Consider the following 25,021-nt stretch of genomic DNA (forward strand, 5'->3'; position numbering starts at 1 on the left):
TCATCAAGCAAAGACGACAGGCTTTCTTCGTCCTTCTTTCAGCCAGTTAGCCTCCCCAAATTCTTCAGGACGTGGGGGACTCTTTATTTGGCCAATCACTCAGGCTTCCTTCTTTCTGCACTCCACCCCATTTCACATCCAGCCTGTGCTGCCCCTTCCTACCTTTGCTGGCACATGTTGGATGTTGGACAGCACTCTGATTCCTCCCTGCCGCTAAAATATCACCCACACAAGTCTAGTGTTACCTGGCATAGGGACATCTGGCAGTGTGTGTGTGTGTGTGTGTGTGTGTGTATGTGTGTGTCGGGGGTTCTTTCAATGAACAGCCCGCCAAATGATCCCCTTATCCCACCTTGAACTAGAAATTCTCACTGTCCTATTGCTTGAAACTCAGACTTCCTCCATCTCGCTGTGTTCTGTCTTGGTTATTACCCTCCTTTCTGTCCTGAGAAACTAAAAATTACTCAACTATATTAGGCAGAGCTAGAACATTCTCACTCCTCCACCTCCCAGGCCATATCTTGGGCTGTGTTTCCCTCCGAGTGTTGTGAAACTGGGGAGTTCCTAAGAAGAATTCCGCTGCCAGCTCCTAAAACCGCACTGTTGTTTACCTTTGCCAAACTTCCCTCCTTCCTGTGAGTCCCACCGTCCGGGACACACAGAGCGGCCTATGTGAGCTTTAAGGCTCAGCCCGGTTCATTCCTCCCGTGATGTGAGGGGTTCTAATACTGTATCTTTTCCAAAAGATTTCTCCCCAGCTGGTCTGATACATTCATGCTGAGGACTCATCCCATTAAACTAATATGTCCCAGTGAGGCATTTCGAACTGAAAATGGGTTTCACTCTCAGCCTTTGCCACCTCCTTCCCTCACCAGGGGCATTTGGCAATGTCTGGGGACACGATTAGGGAACAGGGAATGGCTTCTGGCATCTAATGGGCGGGGGCCAGGGTAGCACCTGCAGATCTTACCTGGAGCAGCACAGCTCTCTCACACAGAGGGCTAGGCAAACAGGGACATGTCACTGACAGTGTTCAGGTAGACATGTTTGGGGGAAATGCCCTTTGCAAAACACACACAGACACAGGGGACACCACCTCTTCTTCAGACCATCTGAGCATGGAAGGAACGATGCAATCCTAGAGAGAGTAAGCAGTCTGGCCATGGAGCCACCTTGGGGTGTGTACAGTGCAGAGTAAGCACCTTGCTTAGTTAGGTCAACCCCAAAACAGTTCATTAGGGAGGAGAAAATGGGGATGGATTTCCTTTGCTGAGGAGGTTTTATTTCCATATTCTGAGCTTTCACTGCACGCATATAAGCAGTATACACAATAAGGATGCACAGATCTCAAAAAAAAGAGAGAGAGAGAGAGAGAGCGGGGGGGGGGGGGGGGGGCGGCGGGGGGTTTGTATGTTCTTAATCAAGCAGAAACTATCATTTCAGACCAGAGCAAGCACATACATGGGAAGCAATGATTCAGAGAAGTCTTGGCGGAGGGTCAGAGGCGGGGGGGCGGGGGGCGCATGGTTGGCTGCTATGGAAGCCAAGGCATGCTGGCACCAAGAGGGCGCAGGCCCTTGCATGATGACCACAGGGGGACACAGGGTGGACACCCGGAATAACTTTTCAATCCACTAAACGTCTTGCCCACTCATTCACTACAATAGTTCTCAGTAAGACAGGCCAACGGTCTTCCCTGAAAATCTTCACAAACCTGAAAGCCTCCGCTTGACCGAGCTGTGCTGAGTGTGGTCTGGAGAGAGACAAGGGGATGATTCCCAGAACCCGCAGGGATTTCTTCTCACCAGCGGCCTTGGCAAGACATCACACGATTAAAACAACAAAGTCAACACGGGAAAGTCACTTTATTATGTTGTGATTTCACAGAAAATGCAGACTTGTAAATAACAATAGTTCACTGTAACAATCTGTGTGACACTTTTATTAGCTTGTGGAAGTGGGAGGTTTGGTTAAACAGGCGTCCACGTGAGCACCAGGGGGAAAAGTCCTAGAGCTGGAACAACAACGATTTAGAAAAGTAAGGATCGTGTCGGGCTTTGCACACCACCTGTCAGCTCGCTGATCCCCAGAAGAATGTAAAGAGCATTCTCACGGATGGCTGAGCGTGCCCTCCGCCGAGGGACGGAGGTCAGCATCGGCACACCTCGCTGTCAGCTCCCAGCGAGCATCGCTCTTCGGAAGGTCAGCGCAGACCTGACAGGAGCCATTTACCAGCTTTGGAACCAGCGAGATCTATTTGTGAAGAGCGTAACGCTTGCTCTTAAGATAAGAAAAGCCAGGTTGAAGTACAGTAAACAAATACAAAAGAATGGTTCTGGTCCATGGGATGCCTCGCTGAGCCTTTATGTTGACAGTGGGCAAGAGGGGAGATGGATGCTCCTCAGCGGAGTGAGAAAACGCCAGCCCTGGGCCAGCCTCTAATAGATGAGAAGGAATAACAAAACCCGGGCCTGAGAAGGCCAGCAAGCGCGAGCGCATGCACGATCATGGTGGCTGCCTCGGAGAGAGGACGTCCGTACTGTGGTTCTCATGGAGTTGATGTAAGATTCTTAGTAAGTTAACACGGTTGAGGAATCTCAATGAGAAGGTAGATTTTTCTGGCGTTAAAGCTCTCTTCTTTGAAAAAGAAATGTGATACCTGACATTTTCAAGCTACGTAGTAACTCCAATAAAAAGAAATACGGTTGGGACCATTGAAAACATCTCTTAAAATGAATACCACAGACTCTAGCAGAGCCACACAATAGGTACAGAGGATCTGGGCAAGGGCCTGAGACTCTGAGCCTCGAAGAAGGTACTGGGAGCGGATGGCGGGAGGGTGGGGGGGGGGGCCGAGAAGAGGGGTGGGGGTGGGGGTGAGGGGGGAGCCACAGCAGAAGGAAGGGTGGAGGTTACCAACAAGAGCTCAGCCGATCACTTGCCAACAGCTACAGGCTCTTTCCCTCTCACTCCCCTCCCCATCATCTGGCTTCATTTGGATAGATCCTTCTGGAATGCTCTGGCCACACTTGTTTAAGGTAGTCAGTGCACTGGGGTGCCCTATGCCCCTCCCACATCCACCCTGAATCCTCTGTGGTCTAACAGGCCAGGCTCCCCCTCCCACGGGGCACAGGGCCAGAGCTGAGTGTGGTGACTGCATTGGGGGCTTTTGTGCTTGAGCTTAAGGCCTCTCAGCAGGTGAGCGGCCTCTGAAGGCAGGGCATGGGAGCTTTCCGAGCTTTCCGAGCATGAGGCTGCCCAGGGGCTGTAACTACCATGTACACAGTGTGCTCCCAGAAGACAGACCAGTCTGCACCACAGACTCATCCAGGAGGCCATCTATTGAAGAGAACAACCCACTTGCTGAGTCTCGGGGTCACGTGCAGACTTTTATCTTTATTGAAGACACTCCAGTGAATTAGGGTCGCCTGTGGTGTGGCAATTTTTCAGAGACTGCAGAAAATTAATGGATGTCCTCTTGGGCCTAAAAAAAACCCCTCAATTTGTAAATATTTTACCAGGAGGTAATTTGTTAGAGGATTTGACCTGAATAGACCTCTTGTTTTGTTTTGTGTGGTTTGTGCCATGCACTCCCTTAAAAGCCTCAGCTATCAAGAGTTTAGTACATTTTAGATTCAAGGAATATCCGCCCTCACTAAGCCCTCACAAAACTGAATCTGAATTATCTTCACCTCTCTCCTCATTTTTTCAAATAATGGAGATTTCCTCTCTCAGAAGGGCAGATAAAAGTATAATACTTCACTCTCTCACGCCCTCCACCAGGGCCACGTCCGCTGCCGCTTTAGGTGGCCGGCAGAGTCGCCTCTACAAATGAGGACAATCTATGCAGAGGTGAAGAGGTGATCACGGACAAGCCTGGTCCCCTTGCTCCTTGTCAGGAAGGAGGCACTCCCGCATGAAAAGAAAGCCAGATTCAAACATCCCAGGAACATTGCCTTTGGATGCTAAGGTTATTTAGAATCTACCGAGTGGATCTTGAGACAAACTAGTCTCATGTAACGGATAAAGTGCTTAGCTTTCTGGAACTCTCAGAGCGCGGTCCTGTTTGCGATGGAGCGCTGGCGTAGGGGCTGACCCTGGCCCAGATCCCCGGTCTCTGTTTCCCAAATACAAACTGAGATGGGGCAGCGGAGGTGTTCTCTAGGCCCCTTCCCATGTCTAAACACACCCCTGGATGTCTTACTTTACAGTTCACCCAGCGGGAAGATAGGCTCATGGCTTTGGGGTTTCCTGGGAGTCCCTCTGCCCGCCTGGCGAGGCATTCAGAGCAAGTGTCCATGTAACGAAGGCTGAGCCTGAGTGCCTGGCTTTCCCACTCCCCACAGACCCCACTGAACTCAGTGTAGCTACTGTCACTCTCCACTCTTCCCCTTGCGCATCCATAGGATAGAAGAGGGCAGAGCCTCTTTGGGAAAAGCAGACGCCTGACTGTGGGATTCGGGGCTGAGGGAAAGGAGGTGGATGCAGCCGTTTTTAAGAGGGCGGCGGTCACTATGACAAAGCCCTCCAGCAGGCTGTCCCCAGAGGCCTCCGTCTGTGTGTCCTGCTGAGAAGTGAGGACAGAGAAACCAGAGGCCAATGACATCAAGAATGAGTGGGTATGAATAATTTGACGTTAGATGCATGTAAGGAAGCTTCCTGTGACTCAACAGAGCTCTGTGAAGCGACCACATTTTGAACAAGAACCAGGTTGTAGGAGGGGATGAGAAGGACCTTCATATATTTCTCTCTTTCTTTCTTTCTTTCTTTCTTTCTTTCTTTTTTTATTTTTTTATTTTTTATAAATGTAATACACAAAACGGGACAGGCAGCCTCTCCATTTCCCCCAGATGGTCATCTTTTTGCTCAAAGCAACCTGTATCCTGATGTTCCCATAATGACGGCTGGGCCTCTTACATATATAATGGTGTCCAAGTTACAATTGGTTTGCAATAGAACATACCAGGGTTACCAACTTGATAAGCAAGGTTATGTGTCCTTTGCTTTAAGCTATGGTATTTTGTCATCTCGTCAGCATCAAGTGAACACAATTACATATGCTAGGTCTTTAAAATGCATGAAGAGCCGAAACCGGTTTGGCTCAGTGGACAGAGCATCGGTCTGCAGACTGAAAGGTCCCGGGTTCGATTCTGGTCAAGGGCATGTACCTTGGTTTGGGGCACATTCCCGGTAGAGGGTGTGCAGGCGGCAGCTGGTCGATGTTTCTCTCTCATCAGTGTTTCTAGCTCTCTGTCCCTCTCCCTTCCTCTCTGTAAAAAATCAATAAAATATATATTTTAAATGCAAATTTAAAAAAATGCATGAAGAGTGGTGAGTGCTCACTGGTACTCCTCTGCACACATGGCCAACCATCTGCTCATGGGAGAGGCTGTCTGGGCAGACTGAGCTCTGGACACCTCCTGGTCAGCATTTTGGATCCCTGCTCTTATCACCCCCAAAGTTCTCATCTCAAAGCTATCTGGTTACCAAATCCCACAGGTCACATGCATCATCCCGGGTAGGAATTTGATCCTGTCCCCTTTTCCTTATCTGTAGAAACACATTTTCTGATGCTCTAGTCACTACGCTCTTTTCCTCCAACTTCACCCTACAGCTGTGGAATACTGGCAGTGTCAGCTTTCTCAACCCTTCCGATCCTACGTGAGAAAGAGGGCTCCTTGCCCACCAGTGCTTTGTACTGAGAGGACAGCCATGCTGGGCCTTCCTTTCTTGCTGCTTCTGCTCTTGCTGCTCCCAATGCACGCCTCCCCTAAAGCTGATGGAAAGCCACCCTTCTCCAGGGAACCGCCATTGCCCGTGGAGGCTGTGGCAATCGCTGCACCGGGCACAAGCCTTGCTTGGTCTTAGAAACGGGAGCCAATTCAGCGGCAGTTAGACCTGCTTTCCCTCCGTTATCCTCCAGAGAGAAGCAAGGGACTTTACAGGAGCATTTGTGGGAAACGCAGAGAAAGCTCCTTTGAGACACTGGTTCCCCAGGGGCCCCTAATGGCTGTGGGAAGGGGAACCGTCTGGTGGGTGGAGACAGTGACGGGGCCCACACCCCTTCCCCTGGATCACCTGTCAGACCGGCCAGGAGGAGAGGTGTCCAGAAAGCTGGCGGCAGAGAGGGCGGGCGCACTCCTGCAGCCCGGGGGGCCCAGGCCGGACCCCAGGCAGCGGGAGAGGCTGCTGCGGAGACAGAGGCCACCGCCTCCTGGGAGAATCCGAAGGCCCAGGGCCCAGTGGTCCTCGGAGGGCAGGCGGAGGGGGTCATGTGGGCGCCGCCCAGTCGGCGCTCTTCGGCGCCTTGCACGTGTGCACGTCCAGGGCCTCCAGGCAGTCCTGGCAGCGCACGGCGCAGCACCAGTGGAACTTGCACTCGCACTTGGTCATCCGCGTGACGCGCGACGTGTCGTAGCCGCGGCCGCAGCACATGACCTCGCAGCTGTCCATGCCCCGGGAGGTCAGGTTGCACACGCGGCCGGCCGTGCCCAGGGAGCCTGTAAGGACAGAGAGGCGTCACTGAGGAGACGGGGGGCTGGGAGCTGCCTCCAGGAGGACAGTGACAGGCTCACCCATCCTCCAGAGCAGCACCCTGACACCTCCCCCCTTCCGGGGCCCAGCCCCAGGGGACATCGTGCTGCCGAGGGCCAGGGCCAGAAAGGATGGGGCGGAGCGCAGTTTCGGAGCTGCCCTGGGCATCTGACTTCCGCGTGAGATAAACGTGTCAGGTGATCCCTACCCAGCCTTGGACTGATGGACCACTGAGTAGGCGAGGCCAGACCAGGATGAAAGGAAGATCTATCCCAGTCCCCTCTCTCCTGGCCCAAGAAGCACATTCAGGAAGCAGTGGCCAAAGCTAGCTCTCTCAAAAGGAATTTGTCACCGAAACCGGTTTGGCTCAGTGGATAGAGCATCGGTCTGTGGACTGGGAGGTCCCAGGTTCGATTCCGGTCAAGGGCATGTACCTTGGTTGCAGGCACATCCCCAGTAGGGGGTGTGCAGGAGGCAGCTGATCGGTGTTTCTCTCTCATCGGTGTTTCTAACCCTCTATCCCTCTCTCTTCCTCTCTATAAAAGAATCAATAATATATATATATATATATATATATATATATATATATATATATTTTATTTATTTATATTTTTTTAATTTTATTTATTATTTATTTTTTTAAAAGGAATTTGTGAGGGTGTGGAACCCTCCAAGGAAGGGGTTCTGTCTCCCCAGACCGGGTTCCCCGGCTCATTAGCATGAGGAGAGAACCCTGGTTGGTGATGGGGAGGTGTGGGTGTCATCCCTTTAAGACCTGGAGGGGAGCAATGCCCAGCCAGGCTGTCTTTCATGCCGCCGTGTCACAGGCCTTCGAGATGTGTGCGAGGCCCCTGGCTTAGACCTCCGATGAACACGATTAGTGTAGGGAGACCATTGGAACACCTTCTGAGGCATTTGGGGTGATTCCTTTTTATGAATGTGACCCTGACAAACAGTCTCCACAAGAGGAAGCCTCTTCATTTATTCTGCTCTGTGGGAGCACCTAGAATTCTCTCACAAGAGAACCAAGTAGAGTGGACATTTTCAGAGCATCTGCTCAACTCACAATGGTCCTTTCTGCTTCTTCCTCCAGGACAGAGATGGGGGTCTGGCAGCCATAACCATCCAACATTCCCCTCTTCTATTGGAGGCAGATGATTGGACCAGGGGAGGGCACCTGACTTGTGGTGAGCCAATCAGGTATCTTTCCCTGGGGAACTGTGATTTTTTTTTTTTAATTGTACTTTTCAATGACAGTTTGGATTCAACATTACTTTGTGTTAGTTTCGGGTGTAAGCATAGCAGTTAGTCATGTTCTATGTGATTTTGATAGGGATGGTCTTGCCAACTATAAATGCAGTAGCCACTGGTAGCCACACACCGCAGTGAGATCTGTGGACTAGAGGAGGTCAGGAGAGAGACCAGAATGAAACAGATGTACAGACAGCAAGGATAAGACACGGAAAGAGGATGCTGCTCAGATCCTGGACCGTTTTCCCATCTACTTCTATCTCTACCTGAGGCCAGGCTGTATGCCAAGCTTTGGGCTCATAGCTTTCCCTGGGATGAAAAGGACAGTAACTTCACTCACTTCCCCTTCCTTCATCACGTAACTAGCCACTTCTTCCTCTTCGGAGCTCCTCTGGTGCCTCCTGACTCTCTCTGTGTTTATCACACTCTGCACTGCGTTCCAATTATCTACATAAATGTCATGTTGCCCTGATAGTCACGAGTGACCAGGGAAGCAGTCAGGTTCAAGCGGAGTGTGGGGTCAGGAAGAGAAGAGGGAGGGGCACGGCTTGCTCTGCGTGACCAGGCCACCGACAGCAGGAAGACAGGCAGAGGAGAGGAAGGATGGCAAGGGCTGGGCCCCCGGTGGCGGGTGGGTCAGCCAGGGACGTCCCTGAGCCTACATGGTGCTGAAGAAGCAAAGGTTAGAGGAGGCAGCATCTGGGCCGAGATTTGTAGCAACTATCAGGACAGTGCTCAGAATTACTGATTATGCAAGAAGGACTCACTGCCAAATGCTGCCTCTTAAACAGCACACCCATTTTTTTTTGTTTGTTTGTTTGTTTTAGAAAGTTCTTTTTTTTTTTTTTTTTTTTTTTTTTATCCTCACTTGAGGATGTGTTTTTATTGATTTTAGGGAGAGAGGAAGGGAGAGGGAGATGAGAGAGAGAGAGAGAGAGAGAGAGAGAGAGAGAGAGAGAGAGAGAGAAAGAGGTGGGAGAGAACATTGATCAGTTGCCTGGACTAGGGACCAAACCTGCCACCTAGGCATGTGTTCCAATGGGGAATTGAACTGGTGACCTTTCAGTGTAGGGATGATGCTCCAACCAACTGAACCACATTGGCTAGGGCAGCACACCCATTTAAAAAAAATAAAAATAAATAAATAAATAAATAAATATATATATATATGTTTTATTGATTTTTTACAGAGAGGAAGTGAGAGGGATAGAGAGTTAGAAATATCGATGAGAGAGAGTCATCGACCAGCCACCTCCTGCACACCCCCCACCGGGGATGTGCCCGCAACCAAGGTACATGCTCTTGACCAGAATCAAACCCAGGACCCTTCAGTCCACAGGCCGACACTCCATCCACTAAGCCAAACCAGTTTCGGCAGTACACCCATTTTTTAATTCAATAGACATCTGGTGAACACAAACATGTCTGAGACACTGTGCTACCTGCTTGGGGAATTTGCTGAAAACCTACTGTAGCCTGCAGTACAGTTTTACACAAAGCACCACAGTAGACAAAGCTCAGAGGTGGCCAATGAGAGTATTTAGGGCTTGAACATATCAGGACTCAAATCCTAGCTTTGCTATGTATCAACTGTGACCTTGGGCAATTAAGCTTCAGTTTCCTCTCAGGCAAAATTGAAATAAATACAGTTCCTTCCTCATCAGAAGGAGGATGGAATGAGATAATTCACAAAAGTGCCCTGCATAATAAGTGCTCAAAAATCTGAACCATTCATTCTATAAAAAGGATTTATTGAGTGCTACTAGGTGCTAGGCAGTTCTGAGAGCTTAAATTTATCAGCAAATAAAACAAAGATCTTGCCCCAAGGATCTTATGTCCTAGGGCAGTGGTCAGCAAATTTTGGCTTGCGAGCCACATTTTGGTGACTAATGAGTTTGCTGACCACTGCTCTAGGGGCAGTGAGCCAAGCGTCCTCTTATATTATAAAAGGCTTATATGCAAATAGACCAAACATCAGAACAACTGAACAACTGGTCACTATGACATGTGCTGACCACCAGGGGCCATGTGTGGAACATGGCAGGCATTGGCCGTGGCAGGATAGTGGAGCAAGTGAGCAGGGGTGCCAGACCAAGGCGGGGCACTGGTCGCTGTCATTGGGGAGAGCCTCTGGTGGTTACTGAAAATTCTTTGCTCCCACGCTGCAGTCCTGCCCAGCGCTCACACCTGCTGTCAGTGCCACCCCTGCTCGCACTCACTGCTGGTGCCCATGCCCAGCGCCGATCCCAATCACTTGGTGCCATCAGCAGGTACGAGCAGTAGCTGCTGGTCCTGATCACCCCTGAGGGCTTCTCCACCTCCCCCAGCTCCTGAGGGGCAATCGGGGCAGCAGTTACATCACTGACAGTGCTGGCCCCGCTTGCAATCACTGCTGGCACCAGCCCCAATTGCTCCGTGCCATCAGCAGGTGCAAGCGGGGCCGGCACTGTCAGTGCATGGGAGCAGCGGCAGTGGGGCTACTGGCAGACAGGGGACCGGGGGTCATGGCAGGAGGGGCCAGATGGGGGCGTGGAGTATGGGCCAAGACCTACTCTTGTGCCTACCACAGCCATGTGGCCCACAGTTCCTTTCAAGGTGCACGATTTGTGCACTGGTCCCCTAGTATTACAACAATACTAGAGGCACGATGAATAAAATTCATGCAAGAGGAGGCCTTCCTTCCCCCAGCTGCCAGCACTGGCTTCCCTCTGGCACCCGGGACCCAGGCTTCCCTCACAGCACCGGCTTCGTCTGGAAGGTCATTCAGTCTAATTAGCATATTATGCTTTTATTATTATAGATTTATTGGTACTAATATTAATAGTAGCAATCAGGATCAGAAGAGAAGCTGTTAATAGTAGTTTTGTAGAGGAAGTGGCATTAGAAATCCTACATGATAAAAGCCCAGCGACTGAAATGGTAGAATGACCAGAGACCAGAATGACTGGAGCCCCTCGCCTTGACCGGCTTCGCCCTCAGTGGGGACCCCCACCCCAATCAGGGGGTGTTAGGCTTGCAAACCCCCCACATGGTCCCTTGCCCCGCCGTTCCCACCCTCATCATCTGGGGCCCACATCAGGGCAGGCTAGCCAGCCCCCACGAGTGCACCAGGTCTCAATCCTATATACAATAATAAAAGGGTTATATGCAAATTGACCCTAATGGCAGAATGACCAGAATGACTGCTCAACCAGTCACTACGAGGTGCACTGATCACCTCTTGGTCCCTTGTTTTGTAAGTGTTTTCCCTAAGGCAGTGGTCGGCAAACTCATTAGCCAACAGAGCTGCAGTTTGTCGACCACTGTTTTAAGCTATTAAGCTTATTGGCATCTTGTTCACCCTGCTTAGCTTTTAAGATCAGACGAGACGGAGCACATTCAGGGTGGTATGGTGGTAGACATCTTGTTAAGTAACAGGAGATGTGTGACACAATTCTGTGATTTTCGTTTATATAAAGTATGAAAGTGGAAAAACTAGTCTGTGTCATTAGAAGTCAGGAAAGTGATTTCTCTGAGGGTTGTATAAAGAGTCAGGAACGGGGCTTCCGGAAGACTGGTCCCCTTTGGGTTCTTGACCTGAGCACATGTGCTATGGATGTGCTCATTTGAGATAGTTCAGTGTTGTACGTATGTGGCTGTATGCATTTCGTATTTCAATAACAAGAAGAAGATGGAGGAGAAAAGGGAGGAGGCAGCAAAGACCAGGAAATGTGTGAGGAGCAGAGCGGGGTTAAGCATGGCAGGAATGTGGCATTCAAAGGGGAGCGTGTCAAGAGATGAACCAAAGAGGTGGGCAGAAGCTGCACTGTGAAAGGCCGTGATAGGTGAAGGGGTTTAAACACGAAGTTCATGCAAGAGTAGGCATTTTTTCCCCCCCCGGCTGCCGACACCAGCTTCGCTCTGGCACCTGGCTTCAGCAGGAAGGCTGTCTGGTCTAATTGACGTATTATGCTTATAGATAAGCATCAAGACTATTTTTGTGCATATGTGCACATTCTCTCTATGAGAGGAGCCACTGAGCTATATGGGTCTGCCCACTATTTAGCTCTCAACATTTGGGACGTAGATTTTCAGATCTCTTTTCCAAAGAACATACCCGCTTACTAATGAGTCACTCACCCTGCCCGGCCGGGACACGCACACTTGGGGAACAGAGCAAGCTCTCACTGTCAGCCTCGGGCCCAGAGGGCACACCTCTCACATTTTCAAAACCAAATAGCTTTTAGGTTTATCTACCTTTTTTCATCTTTCCCTTCATTCTTCTTCTTTCTGCCTTCTCCTCCACCTTCTTTTTCATCTCTTTCTCCTCTTTCCATTCATAACTGAGGTCAGGATTTATGGAGCACTGCCCTGAGCTGGGCCCCGGGGGGAAGGGAAGCATTTGCCCACATCCTCACCTGTAGTTCTCATATGCTTATAGAAGTTTTATTTTATTTTATTTTTATTTTTTTGTTAATCCTCACCTGAGCATATTTTCCCATTGATCTGTTAGAGAGAGTGGAAGAGGGAAGGAAAGACAGAGAGAAACATCCAGGTGAGAGAAACACATTCATTGGTTGCCTCCTGCATGTGTCCTGACCAGGGCCTGAGCCAGGGTACGTGCCCTTGACTGGAATCGAACCCGGGCCCCTTTGGTCTGTAGACGGATGCTGCATCTACCAAGCCAACCCAGTGAGGGTGAACATAGGCTTTATTGTTATCACCATCTTGGAAATGAAGACAAGGAGGCTGAGGGAGCCATCGCACAGCCAGCAGGCGGAGGGCAGGGATGTGGGGGCAGGTTTGTCAGACTCCGGAGCTGGAGCTCCTGACCATCACAGGCAGCCTCTCGGCAGGGCTGGGTCCGATGTCCCCACCCCCGGCCCCAGGCAGCAGGGTGGCGTGTTGGGGCCACGGACAATACTTAGTGGCAATACTCTAGCGTATCTCCCACTCTTTCCCTCATTGTTTTATCAAATGAAGACTATGCAAAGCTCCTGATATGTAACTTGTCTGGAGGGACCGTTGTCTCCAGCTCATGATATGCTGCAGACAATGAAGACACCTCAAGTTACACGACAAGGTGAATAAGATGAGTGACCATGGTACTAGCAGCTCACACTGCATCTCTCCTGCGCTGAAATGCTTGTCACCCTTTTGAGAAATGAGATTAATTATTTTGCAATGCCAAGGTGGCATGTGCACAGCCTGTGTGCCCTCAGGCGGTGTGCACGGATGTCACCAAGGTGCCCGGCGGGAGGCTCGGGCAGAGCCCTTTCCCAGCACAACTCTGTCTCCAGAGAGCCCCCAGCAGCGCGGGAGGTCACCGGGCACGGGTGGCAGCCTGGTCCCGTACCTAACTCGCCTCTGACTTCCTTCGCATGTTCTCTGAGCTGTTTCCTGAAACCAAATTGACCTTTATAGGTCAGATATTTGCATCAGCCCATATCTACAAAGGCACATCAGGCTGGCTCTAAACATGTTTCAAAGGAGAAATTTCAAAAATAGTTTTGAGTAACGGCCCTATCATTAGTCTCCCAAATTTATATGTTAACAGCATAAACACATATGTAGATACTTCACATTTAGTGCCTATTTTAAAAATCACTCTAATTGCTTAAAAAATGTTACCTCTTATTGCACTTTTATCTTCCCAGTTCACTTAAGAAAAAAGGACTCGCCCTAACTGGTTTGGCTCAGTGGATAGAACATTGGCCTGCAGACTGAAAGGTCCCAAGTTCAATTCCGGTCAAGGGCATGTACCTTGGTTGCAGGCATATCCCCAGTATGGGGTGTGCAGGAGGCAGCTAATCAATGTTTCTCTCCCATCAATGTTTCTCTCCCATCAATGTTTCTAACTCTCTATCCCTCTCTCTTCCTCTCTGTAAAAAATCAATAATACATATAATTTTTTTAAAAGAGAGTGAGAAAGGAACTCATTGGAAGCTCCTTTCCCGAATTCACTTTGCTTTGTGTTTGTGACGTGTGCCCAGATGTATGGGCTGCCTGTGTGCAGGCCTTACTCTCCGGCTAGAGTGCTGCAGACACAAGCTCTTCGGGCCCAACCACCTTCTGTCATCTGCACACCACACTGTCCTGAGATCACCTGGACTCGGTGTCCACAAGACCCAGGTAGTCCACACCGTCTGTACCCTGGGGAGATGTGGGTTCCAACCAGATCTAGCCCTCCCCTCTCCACAGGTGCCGTCCTCACCACGACTTGCACAAGAGCTCACACAGGCATGGGGAAAGGGAGGAGGAAGAATTGGAGTTTCTAACCTACGTAAACGTGTGGCCACACCATGTCCTTCTTGGTGGGGCGATGCTGAGGGAACTTCACAGAATCAAGCATCCCGTCCCCAGAGCTATAAAATTAATGGTGGAGCCAGGGCTCCCAGCACAAAAACATTTCTGTCTCCACCAACATGCATCTTCCTGACAGCCGAGGAGGACCGAGGGCCTTCGCTAATGGTTCCCAGACCCGCACCTCCGGGACCTGCCGGAAGGGTGCTCTCTCTGCGGACCGGCCTGTGTCTGCGGACATTCCTGCCCCTCCAGGCTGACAGGAGCCCATATGTTGACCATTAGGGTGTAAAGCAACATTCACTTAAGCCTGTCATCCAATAGGCTGTTTCTCCTCTGGTTGACTTACACGTTGTCATTAATGACACAGATTTATTGAGGGAAGGGAAGAATGTTAAAGAGCAAACGCTAGAGACCGCACATTCGTCTACTCACAAGGCTTGCCCTTCCTTGCATTAAAAATTGCCAAGTACAGCTAGCAAAGACCACGTCTCCACTTATCTCAGATGACTTTACTTAGTGTTTGCATAGTAACTAGGACAAGTTTGACCGGCACAGGAAAGCACGTCCCAATAAATTAGCAAATGACACTGGGAAGTTGAAGTTGTTGAGGCCAGACTCTGCAAGGCTCTCCACAGCAGCACCCACTAGCCCACCCACGTCACTTCCCGCTGCCCCCACCTGTGTCCTCCAACCAGGCCATCTTCTCCCCGTTCACCAGTGACTCTCTGATATCACAGACCCACAGACTGTTCATAAGAGTCACTCTCATCCGCTGCTCCAGACTTTCCTCTGCCTCCTTTAGGTTGAAAATCCTTTGAGATTCGGGCCCTTCACAGAGCTCTCCCCAACTGCCCCCGCTCAGCTGACCTCCTGAGTCCTGTGACGCATGTCATGCCAAAGGGGCTTATGTGCCATTTTGAAATGTTTGATTTCCCCAAGGACAGGGGTTAGGTCTTATATTCTATCTATTGCAGAGTGCTCAGGTGGCCAACATATACCTGGTATTTCCTGATTTGTTAAATATTAAATTTAAAGCAATTTAAAAAATTAAAAGCAGCCTTCCCTTGCCAAATCAGGGCACACTTCTCCAGGAACAGCAACCCAGTCCTTAATTTACGTATTTACTTATTGAATGTATGGGGATGACATTGGTTAACAAAATTATATAGGTTTCAGGTACACAGTTCTATAATATTGAGGTACATCATCTGTGTACTGTATTGTGTGTTCACCATCCCAGACCTTCAGAATTTAGAAGTAGAAGAGGAGAAACTAGTAACTGAGCGTGAGGAAGGCCAGCTGTCGGGGCAGGAGGAAAATCAGAGGAATGGGGTATTTTAGGAAAGAGGGAGGAGCTAGCTAATTACATTGTAAGTTACTAAGAGTTTGAAAAGACGATCTTCTGGTTAATAATTAATATTAAGCCAAAACCGGTTTGGCTCAGTGGATAGAGTATCAGCCAGGGAACTGAAAGGTCCCAGGTTCGATTCCGGTCAAGGGCAGGTATCTTGGTTGTTGGCACATCCCCAGTAGGGGGTATGCAGGAGGCAGCTGATCGATGTTTCTCTCTCATCCATGTTTCTAGCTCTCTTCCCTCTCCCTTCCTCTCTGTAAAAAAATCAATAAAATATATTTAAAATAATAATAATAATTAATATTAACCATACAACACAATCAATTAACTGCCTATGAAATGGTGACTTATAAGTCTCACAAATACATTTTTCATATTCTCTTCCAGTCTCACCGTCTTAGCACTTTTCAGATATCAATTCATGAGTGTCTTTAAGTCTCAAGGCAGAAAGGGAGGAATAACTTCTTCAAAATGGCAAGTGAAGGATAAGACCTTGTAATAGAGCACTGGAGTGAGGACGGGAACCTAAGGAACACCCCTTTCCCACCTGGCTCCAGGGCTGTGCCCCATGGCCGCCTCCTGGCCCATCTGCAGCCTGGGAGGCTGGGAGGGCACGGGCCCAGTTTGCCTTCCTCACCTTTGCATTCAGGGGGCTTATGACATGTGTGGCATAGAGAAGGGGCTCCATAAGTATTTGTTCTGTGAAGAACTGAGGAGGTTAAGACGTACTGGTGGGAACCGTGCATTTCATATCAAAACAAGGCCCGCCCATTGCTCTTTGCTCACATGTTGCTCCCTGGTTTTTAATTGGGCCACAGTCACAGCGTTTAGAGGTTCTGCAAACCTGGCCGCACCAAAGGGCGTGCCTAGAACCCCAATCTCCATCACCCACGGCTGGCATTGTGGGTTCTAAGCTGTTGGCCAAATAGGAATGATGTGAGGAAAACCCTCGACACCTGAACCCTTGGACCGTCCACAGCCCACAGCTGCCGGCCAGGGACCGGGCTTCCAGCGTGCTAACCATTACCCAGCGGCAGGACTCCATTTGTTTTTTGAACTTGACTGGAGAAGGGTGGAGGGCTGCTTCCTTCCTCCGGCTGATGAGGAGACCTCCGGGTGACCTCTCGCCCAGGTCAGGGCCACTATATCACAGCCAGGGAAAGTGGCCAGTGATTAGGTGCAGGCGCTACTCGGAGAGGATAGCAGCATTCCTCAGTGAGAGATGAGCCTATCTCTGGCTTAAGGGCTCCTTTGATTTATGGGTGCCTGGGGCAATCACCGGAGCAGATAACACAAAACTGCCAGCATACCCGTCCCCGGAGCCCAGCCTCCAGACCCGGCCTCCCATAGGGCCTGCGTAATGTCACATGCACAGCCTCACACGGCTGGCCATGCTCTTCACATCAAGGGGAGTATTTATAGTCGCACACCAGAGCGCTCCGCTTTCAACCGAAGACCCGGGGAAAGGGTCTCTGACTGTTGCCATAAGAATACCTTCCTTAGTTTATTTATAAAAAAAATACATTTTATTGATTTTTTTTTTTTTTTTTTTTTTTTTTTTTTACAGAGAGGAAGGGAGAGGGATAGAGAGCTAGAAACATCGGTGAAAGAGAAACATCAACCAGCTGCCTCCTGCACACCCCCTACTGGGGATGTGCCTGCAACCAAGGTACACGCCTTTGACCGGAATCGAACCTGGGACCTCCCAGTCCACAGACTGACGCTCTATCCACTGAGCCAAACCGGTTTCAGCTCCTTACTCGATTTTTGGGCTGATCATTTCTTAGGAATGACTAGCAATATTACCATTCTTCAGAATTTGAAGGGCTTATAACTGACAAAGGAGTCAAGGCAACGTGAGCCAAGTGTGGGCGAGGGTGAGCCTGCCCACCCTCCGTCCCCCCACCCCCTCCCCTTTGTAGGCACCTCATTCCATGATGCTCCCAGGTCCTCACGCTGCCTCTTCATTAGGCAGATCTCCCCTCAGGAAGCAAAGTGGTGGAGTAAGGGGAGTGTGGATTTCTGTCTTGATTTTTACGAATTTGTTTTGTGTACCGTTTACAGGCCATAAACTCTTGGGCAAGTTACGTGGCTTTTCAGAGCCTCGGTTTCCTTTTCTCTAAATAGAAAGAACTGCCACGAAGATTCAGAGAAAATGCACACAAGGTATGTAGCTCAGGGACTGACTCTGAGTAGGAATCCACCCAGCGTCCCCCTCCCTCCCCACCTGGGGTCTGTGCCTGTCCGCACCCAGAAACACCTCAGCGTCTTGCCTCACCCCTCTGTAATCCTCGCCGAAATCTGTCCTGGTGTCATTCTGTCAGAACATCACTGCAAGGCTGACTTGATAACCTCTGTCAAACTGATTTCAGGGAAAGCTCTGAAGGCTGAAATCCTTTCAGCGTGCTTGCTCACAGCAAAGAGGGTTTCTGGAAATGCAGGGTCTGACACTGGGCAAGCCAGGGCGGGGGATATTGTTTGGGAGGTGACATTCATCTATTGATCCTCAAATAAAAAACCTTTTCCTTTTTTGTCTTAGAACCCCCCGTCCCCCTTCATGTTTCCCTGGATTTCTTCTTACCTAATAATTACAGAAAAATCAGGAGACATAGATTACATAAACTGCTTGATGTATTTAAGTTCGAAATGCTTACAGAACTTCAGGAACAATGTCCTAAGAGTTTAGTTCGATACATCTCTGAAAAGGACCTCACTTTGGAAAACAGTGGACTAGACGGCAGACTTGATCTACTCCACAAGCCACATTGAAGCCGACTCACTCCCCTCAAGTCGTGAGTCAATTTGAACAGGAAACAGGTGCTATCCAACAAAAGGCAAGACATTCAGTCCCAAGTATCTATTATGTGCCCATCTTCAGCCTGCTCACTACCACTGTGTTCCCTGTGCTGGCAAGTAAAAGGTGCCCGATACATCGAAAATTAAACGTGCCTGATATTACAAAGAGCAAAACAAAACAATATGGCCACAAGCAAACAGACTGGGTGGTATGTGATGTGCTCTAGGGGAAGGCTATGTCAATTTTAATAAAGAAAAATGTTTTAAAGTTTATATATACATTTATTGATTTAAAGTTTACTGCAAACTTCTGACTTACTTGGGAGTTCCTTTTACCAGAAAGCAGGCTGTCCCTAGCATAGTAAGAGTCGAGTGAAGGGAAGGGGCCTTTGGGGATGTGCTCATTCTGTGACACGTGCATGCTGCGAGGACGTTAGCCCTGACCCCACACCTTCCTTTCGTGATGAGAGGGCAGCTCTCAGAGGCGGAATGCCAATGTGAGTGAGGTGATGGGGTCCCCCTTGCCCAGGTCTCAGGTTCTGGCACACCTCCCTGTCCACAAAGAGAAGTTAGGAGCCACTCCAGGATGACCCTGAACCACACACTTCCATGACTGTGTTGACTGGCTTGCTCGGATGCACACTATGGCCAGGAGAAAGCCTCACCTTTGGAAGGCCACAGGCCACACAGACAGGTGCAAGTCCCTTAGCAGCTGTGTGGTTGAAGCAAGCTCTCTCATGGTAAATCTGCATCCTGTCTGTGTGGCTATTTGTACATGACTCCAAACACGAATCTGCCATTGATCCGCACTTTTGCTTGCATGATGTCAAACACTGAATCACCAAAGCAATCATGGAGAATTACAGCCCTAGCCTCTTTGGCTCAATGGAAAGAGCATCGGCCTTCGGACTGAAGGGTCCTGGGTTGGATTCTGGTCAAGGAAACAAGCCTGGGTTGCAGGCTCAATCCCCAGTAGAGGGTGTGCAGGAGTCAGCCAATCAATGATATTCCCTCATTATGTTTCCATCTCTCTCTTCCTCTCCCTTCCTCTTTGAAATCAATAAAAGATACTTAAAAAAAAAAAAAAGAATTACAAAGAAATATTGCAAGGTTTGCATGGATGACTGGCATTTTCTTAGGTTCAGCTCAAAAGGGCATTAAATATTGTTCAGGTAACTTATGAATAACCTAGGAATGTTACTGGAATTCTGATATAATACATTGGAACTACTTAAAAAAAAAAGAGTAAGGGTAGTTCTTGATTAATCAACAGCATTTGTTCACATATTTGCAAGTCAGCTAAGCTTAGAGAGAAGAGAAGTAAATGAAGAGAATGAATAAATTATATCGCTTCCCTCAGGAAGTCACACTGCGGCAGTGTGCTGTGTGGCTGGCACATCTGGAGGCACAGTAACGTGATTAAAAGAATGGATCGCTGCTCTGCCTGCCTCTTACCAGCTGAGGGTCCTTGGGAAAAATGCATAACTTGTCTGTCAGAGCCTCAGTCTCCTCTCTCATAACATGGGATAATAACATACCCACCTTATAGACTTCCCATGAGAATCAAGGAGAGAATGAAGACCAAGCCCTAACACACGGCAGGTGCCACGGATGTGTTTGTTATTTTAGGATCAAGAAACAGAATTGTGTTCTCATACAGGGAGTAGAAAAAGCAACATGTGCAAGAATATCGGTATCCTGAAGTTGCCTAATCTCCTTGTGAGGAAGAGAAAGCAAGGTCTTTATGTCATTGAATATCCAGGAGGCAGCTAAGTGATCATAAAGCATAACTGTTTACTTTGCTGTGCAAACTGCTTCAATCAAAACAAAACAAAATGGAAACGAAGTCTCAGGGAAGCAGATCCTCTTACATTTGAAATGAGGCCTGTCCAGGTGCATGCCCTTGGAGACAGGTAAGGACAAGTTACAGTGTCAGGGTCAAGAGCACAGGCCATGGAGTCAGCCAGCCAGACATCGCTCCCCTCCAAGACCCATGAGGTCTTGAGCTGGTCCTTCACTTTTCTCGCGTGTGCAATTGGGACGATGCCCTCTAGGGCTGCTTATCTGACTAAAACATAGCTGCCAAAACCGGTTTGGCTCAGTGGATAGAGCGTTGATCTGTGGACTGAAAGGTTTCAGATTCCGGTCAAGGGCATGTACCTTGGTTACGGGCACAACCCCAGTGGGGAGTGTGCAGGAATAAGCTGGTCGATGTTTCTCTCTCATCGATGTTTCTAGCTCTCTATCCCTCTCCCTTCCTCTCTGTAAAAAAAAAAATCAATAAAATATTTTAAAAAACAAACAAAAACAAAAACAAAGCTGTGCATTTGGCTCTTGGTTGACCCTCTTCGTCCTTTTTTCTTTCAGGAAACCAGCTCCAATGCACTGATGTCAGAGGGCGGCTCAAAAGATGAACTAAAACCACGTGTGCAATGATCTTAGTCCAGTACCTGGCACACAGGGGTCCATGGGTAGCTCCTAAAACGATCCCGATATCATTATCCCCTTGGTCTGCCCCAGGACCCCTAGATGAAGCAGCTGCTTCACAGCAGAGAAGGACCCAAACCTCTGGAACAATCTGTATGGAAGCGCAGGTTTCATGGGGATTCTGTTCAAGCTGTGGCCCAGCGGGAAGGAAGACTTGCTAGAGGCCCCGAAGCGCTCCGCTCCGCTCCGCTCAGGGACCGCATGTCCCAACCTGCCCCAGTGTTGCAGAGCTGGCTCATCAACCAGGAAGGAACTGCAGCCGCTCAGGTCAACAAAGAGGCCCTGGGCTCCTGGCGGCATTTTCTGGTAATCGTGCTCCTTGGTCAGCCGAAGGTTAGGAGCCGCGGCCGGCTGCACCGCTTCACTGGTTCCTCTGCAATTGCTTTGGAATGAAAAACAAACTGGGAATTTACGTCCAAGGATGTTTGTCCTGATCACGGGTTCCCTTGTTTTCTACTAAGTCTGAGAAGCTGGCTTGAGCCGAAGTTGGCTATGGGCTCCCAATCACCTCCTATTCACTGTACTCATGCTTATCTTGTACCAGATTCTTTGCAAAGGCTGCGCTGAGCCTGGGGCTCAGAGCTGAGCAGGAGGGGTCGGAGGTGGGCACAGCACACTTGCCAAACACACCAGGGGACAGCTGTTCGGAGCTGACAGAGCTGCTCCCGAGGGCTCAGAGAGGGAAGGTGCTGGGTGCAAGGGGAGCTGTGGCTTCAGTACACAGCCCTCACCCGTGGCTTCCCGGCTGCCAAGCCAGCGGGATGAATTCTTTCTCTAGAATTTGGCAACGTCTGAGCATAGTAGAAAGCGCAGAGGAGTGTGAAGGACGGCAGATTTCAAAACTGCAAAGGGGAATATACATGGCAAAGGGGTAAGGTGACCAGACATCCTGCTTTTGGCGGGACAGTCCCGATTTTTAACAATTTGTCCCATGTCTTGAGCATTTTAAAAAAAGTCCCAATTCTTTCCAAAAATCAGGACTTTTTTTTTTTTAAACGCCTTGGGACGCGAGACATGGGACAAATTGTTAAAAATTGGGACTGTCCTGCCAAAAGTGAGACGTCTGGTCACCTTATGCAAAGGGAAATATACACTGCAAAGGGAAATATATACTGCAAAGGGGGATATACACGGCAAAGGCGGATATACACGGCAAAGCTATGCTCCTCTCAGCTGCAGAACAGGAAAGGTGCTGTGATGCTATACACAGTGCGGGTTCACCCACCAACTCCAGTTTTGTCCAGGCGAAAGAATTTTCCTAATCTGCATATTGTGACTTTTTTAAAAAGGTGTATTTTATTGATTTCAGAGAGGAAGGAAGAGGGAGAGAGACAGAGAATCATCCATGATGAGAGAGAACCATTGATCGGCTGCCTCCTGCATGCCCCCCACTGGGGATCAAGCCTGAAATCTGGGCATGTGCCCCTGACCAGAATCGAACCTGGGACCCTTCAGTCTGCAGGCTGACGCTCTATCCACTGAGCCAAACTGGCTAGGGCCGTATGGTGACTTTTTGCCACAAACATTCTTATTGGGTTCCCATTTCTCCAGATCTTAGGAAGAGTTCTTTATGCACTTTAAATATGAATGATAAGAACACGAGCTTTGATATGTACACATAAGGCACTGTTTGACATTGAAATTGGGTCTCAAAAGAACTGTTGGCCCAGAAAGAAACTCACTACAGACTGATTCATATGCCTTTCAGCATAATGATTATTGCTTGTTTCATTTTTGATTCTTTTTTAAAAAATATATTTTATTGATTTTTTATAGAGAGGAAGGGAGAGAGATAGAGAGCTAGAAACGTCAATGAGAGAGAAACATTGACCAGCTGCCTCTTGCACATCCCCTACTGGGGATGTGCCCGCAGCCAATGTACAATACATGCCCTTTACCGGAATCGAACCTGGGACCTTTCAGTCCGCAGACCAATGCTCTACCACTGAGCCAAACCGGCTTCGGCATCATTTTTGGTTCTTATATTTCCAGTAGGACATGATCTCACTCATCTAGGGGAAATGGTGAACAACATAGACTGATGAACAAGAACAGACCCAGAGATAAGGATTCATGGGTCTGACTGTTGGACCTCAGAGGGAGGGTGGGGATCAAAGGGAGAGATCAACCAAAGGACTTATGTGCACACATATGAGCCTAACCAGAGGTCAAGGACAATAGGGGAGTGGAGGCATGAGTGGGGAGGGGTGGGGGATTGGAATGGGGGTTGAGGACAAATAAGTGATACCTTAATCAATAAAAAAAATTAAAAAAAAGAAAAAGAAACTAGAAAAAATTTTTTTAAAAAGAAAGAAAGAAAGAACATGAGCTTCCCGCCTAGAGGCAGCAGCTGCACCCATGGGACTGGGGAGCTGAAGACACTGAGCTGCCTTGCCTGGCGTGCTGACCGCTGGAGAATTGGTGCAGTGAGTGAAGCGCTTTAAACATACCTGCGTCTCGGTCCCTGATACAGTAGTCTGGAGAATTCTCAAAGTACACGAGGTCGTTCTTCGTCGGCTTCTTGAACCTCTTGTTGGCCACGGTGAAGCCGGTGCCGTCCTGGTGCATGACCACCTGGATGGCGCCGTTGTACTTCTTCCACAGGTAGTCGCCCGTCCTCCGGAAGTCGGCCATGGCCAGCCAGCAGGTGCGCAGCGTGCAGGAGCCGCTCACGCCGTGGCACTTGCACTCCTGCTTCAGAAACCGCTTCACCGCCTGCGGGGGAGACAGGCCGTCCGAGGAGGCAGACTCAGGAGCGGGACACGTGCCACCACTTTCCCAACAGCCCGAAGGGAGGGGAGACACGGGATCCCGGGGCCAGCACAGGGGATGTCTCTGTGCTGACTGCTAGCATGCAGGGAGGTGGGGAGAGAATGGGAGCCCCGTTAGGCTGCCGGTATAACAAAAACCTGAAGTTAATAGGGAAGGGGCCAGTTTGAAGAGTAAGGCAATGAATTAGAATATTCTCTATGTAAATCTAGCTGTATCCTATTAAAAATGTATGCTATCATGCAAATTTGGCTAAGTCTGCATCACGTACTAAACGGATTCTAGTGATTGCTACTATTTATGGGTGCTCAGCGTGTTCTAGGCATTGTGCTAAGGCTGTGGTCGGCAAACTGCAGCTCTTGAGCCACATGCGGGTCTTTGGCTCCTTGAGTGTGGCTCTTTCACAAATACCACGGCTTGGGCGAGTCTATTCTGAAGAAGCGGCATTAGATGTTTAAGTTTAAAAAATTGGCTCTCAAAGGAAACTTCAATCGTTGTACTATTGATATTTGGCTCTGTTGACTAATGAGTTTGCCGACTACTGTTAAACAGATTCTAGTGATTGCTACTACTGATGGGTGCTCTGCGTGTTCCAGGCCTTGTGCTAAGGCCTTCGGCACTCTATCTCCGAGACCTTGATCTTCACAACAATCCCATGCTACCTACTGTCCTTATTGTTCACGCCTTAGGAGGGGAAGCTCCTGGGCAGGTGGGAGCAGAGGGGGCAGCGCTGGGGAGCCAAGATGGCCCTCCTAGGGTTGTGTCTGGGTCACGGCCTGCCACCCAGGTCACCCGATGAGCCTCCTACCCAACACCCAAATATAAAGGTATGAGGGTGAGGGCATATGGGGGAGCTGGAGTTCCAGGAAAGTTCATGTTGACCTCCTTAAAAAACACCCAGGTCTTTGTGACCTGATGTACCAAACTGAAGCCATCCCTCCTTCTCAGGTCTCTGTCCTGGTCCTCCACGCTGCCTCATGATGACAAGGACAGATTCCAGGTGTGACAGGGCTCCATCTGCCCGCCATGACGAGCTAGGAGGGAAACACCTAGGAGGCGAGCCCGAACTGGGAAGGGTGCGAGTGGGTTAATTTACAGCCGTTCTTTCTTGGCTCCTTCAGCTCCAGGATGATTTTGACACATTTCCCAAGCATGTGGACGAATTAGGACTGACTTTCTGGAATGAAGAACATTCTTGCATACTTGCTTCTACTAGAGCTTTGGTCAGCAACTACCCGTGTTTCCCCGAAAATAAGACATCCTCCGAAAATAAGACCTAGCGCATGGAAAAATAAGAGATCCCCTGAAAATAAGATCTAGCACATCTTTGGGAACAAAAAATTAATATAAGACACTGTCTTATTTTCAGGGAAACAGGGTAAGTCTGTGTAGCAGGCAAACCAGGCTGGAGCCCCAGGAGTCAGTTACCTGGGGTGAGGCCCGGGGAGGTGACCTGGAATATAGGTATCTGTGTGTGTGTTTGGGGGGGAAGTAAAGGAGGGGTGAACACGAGTGCGTCAGGGAGTTTCCCACTCACACCCCACA

At 49.3% G+C, this 25,021-nt stretch overlaps 1 protein-coding gene across 1 annotated transcript in view; it reads right to left on the minus strand.

Moving 5' to 3' along the window:
* Positions 1 to 5,227: 5,227 nt before the first annotated feature.
* WNT2 (Wnt family member 2) overlaps positions 5,228 to 25,021 on the minus strand; it is a 55,432-nt gene continuing 35,638 nt past the window's right edge. Inside the window, exons 4-5 of the mRNA XM_036425189.2 lie at positions 23,158 to 23,422; positions 5,228 to 6,500 (exon numbers count right to left, since the gene is read on the minus strand). Coding sequence (XP_036281082.1) covers positions 6,271 to 6,500; positions 23,158 to 23,422 — 495 coding nt within the window. The 3' untranslated portion in view covers positions 5,228 to 6,270. The remainder of the gene's footprint in view (positions 6,501 to 23,157; positions 23,423 to 25,021) is intronic.

This window comes from Pipistrellus kuhlii, unplaced genomic scaffold, assembly GCF_014108245.1.
Source record: "Pipistrellus kuhlii isolate mPipKuh1 unplaced genomic scaffold, mPipKuh1.p scaffold_m20_p_10, whole genome shotgun sequence".
NCBI lineage: Eukaryota > Metazoa > Chordata > Mammalia > Chiroptera > Vespertilionidae > Pipistrellus > Pipistrellus kuhlii.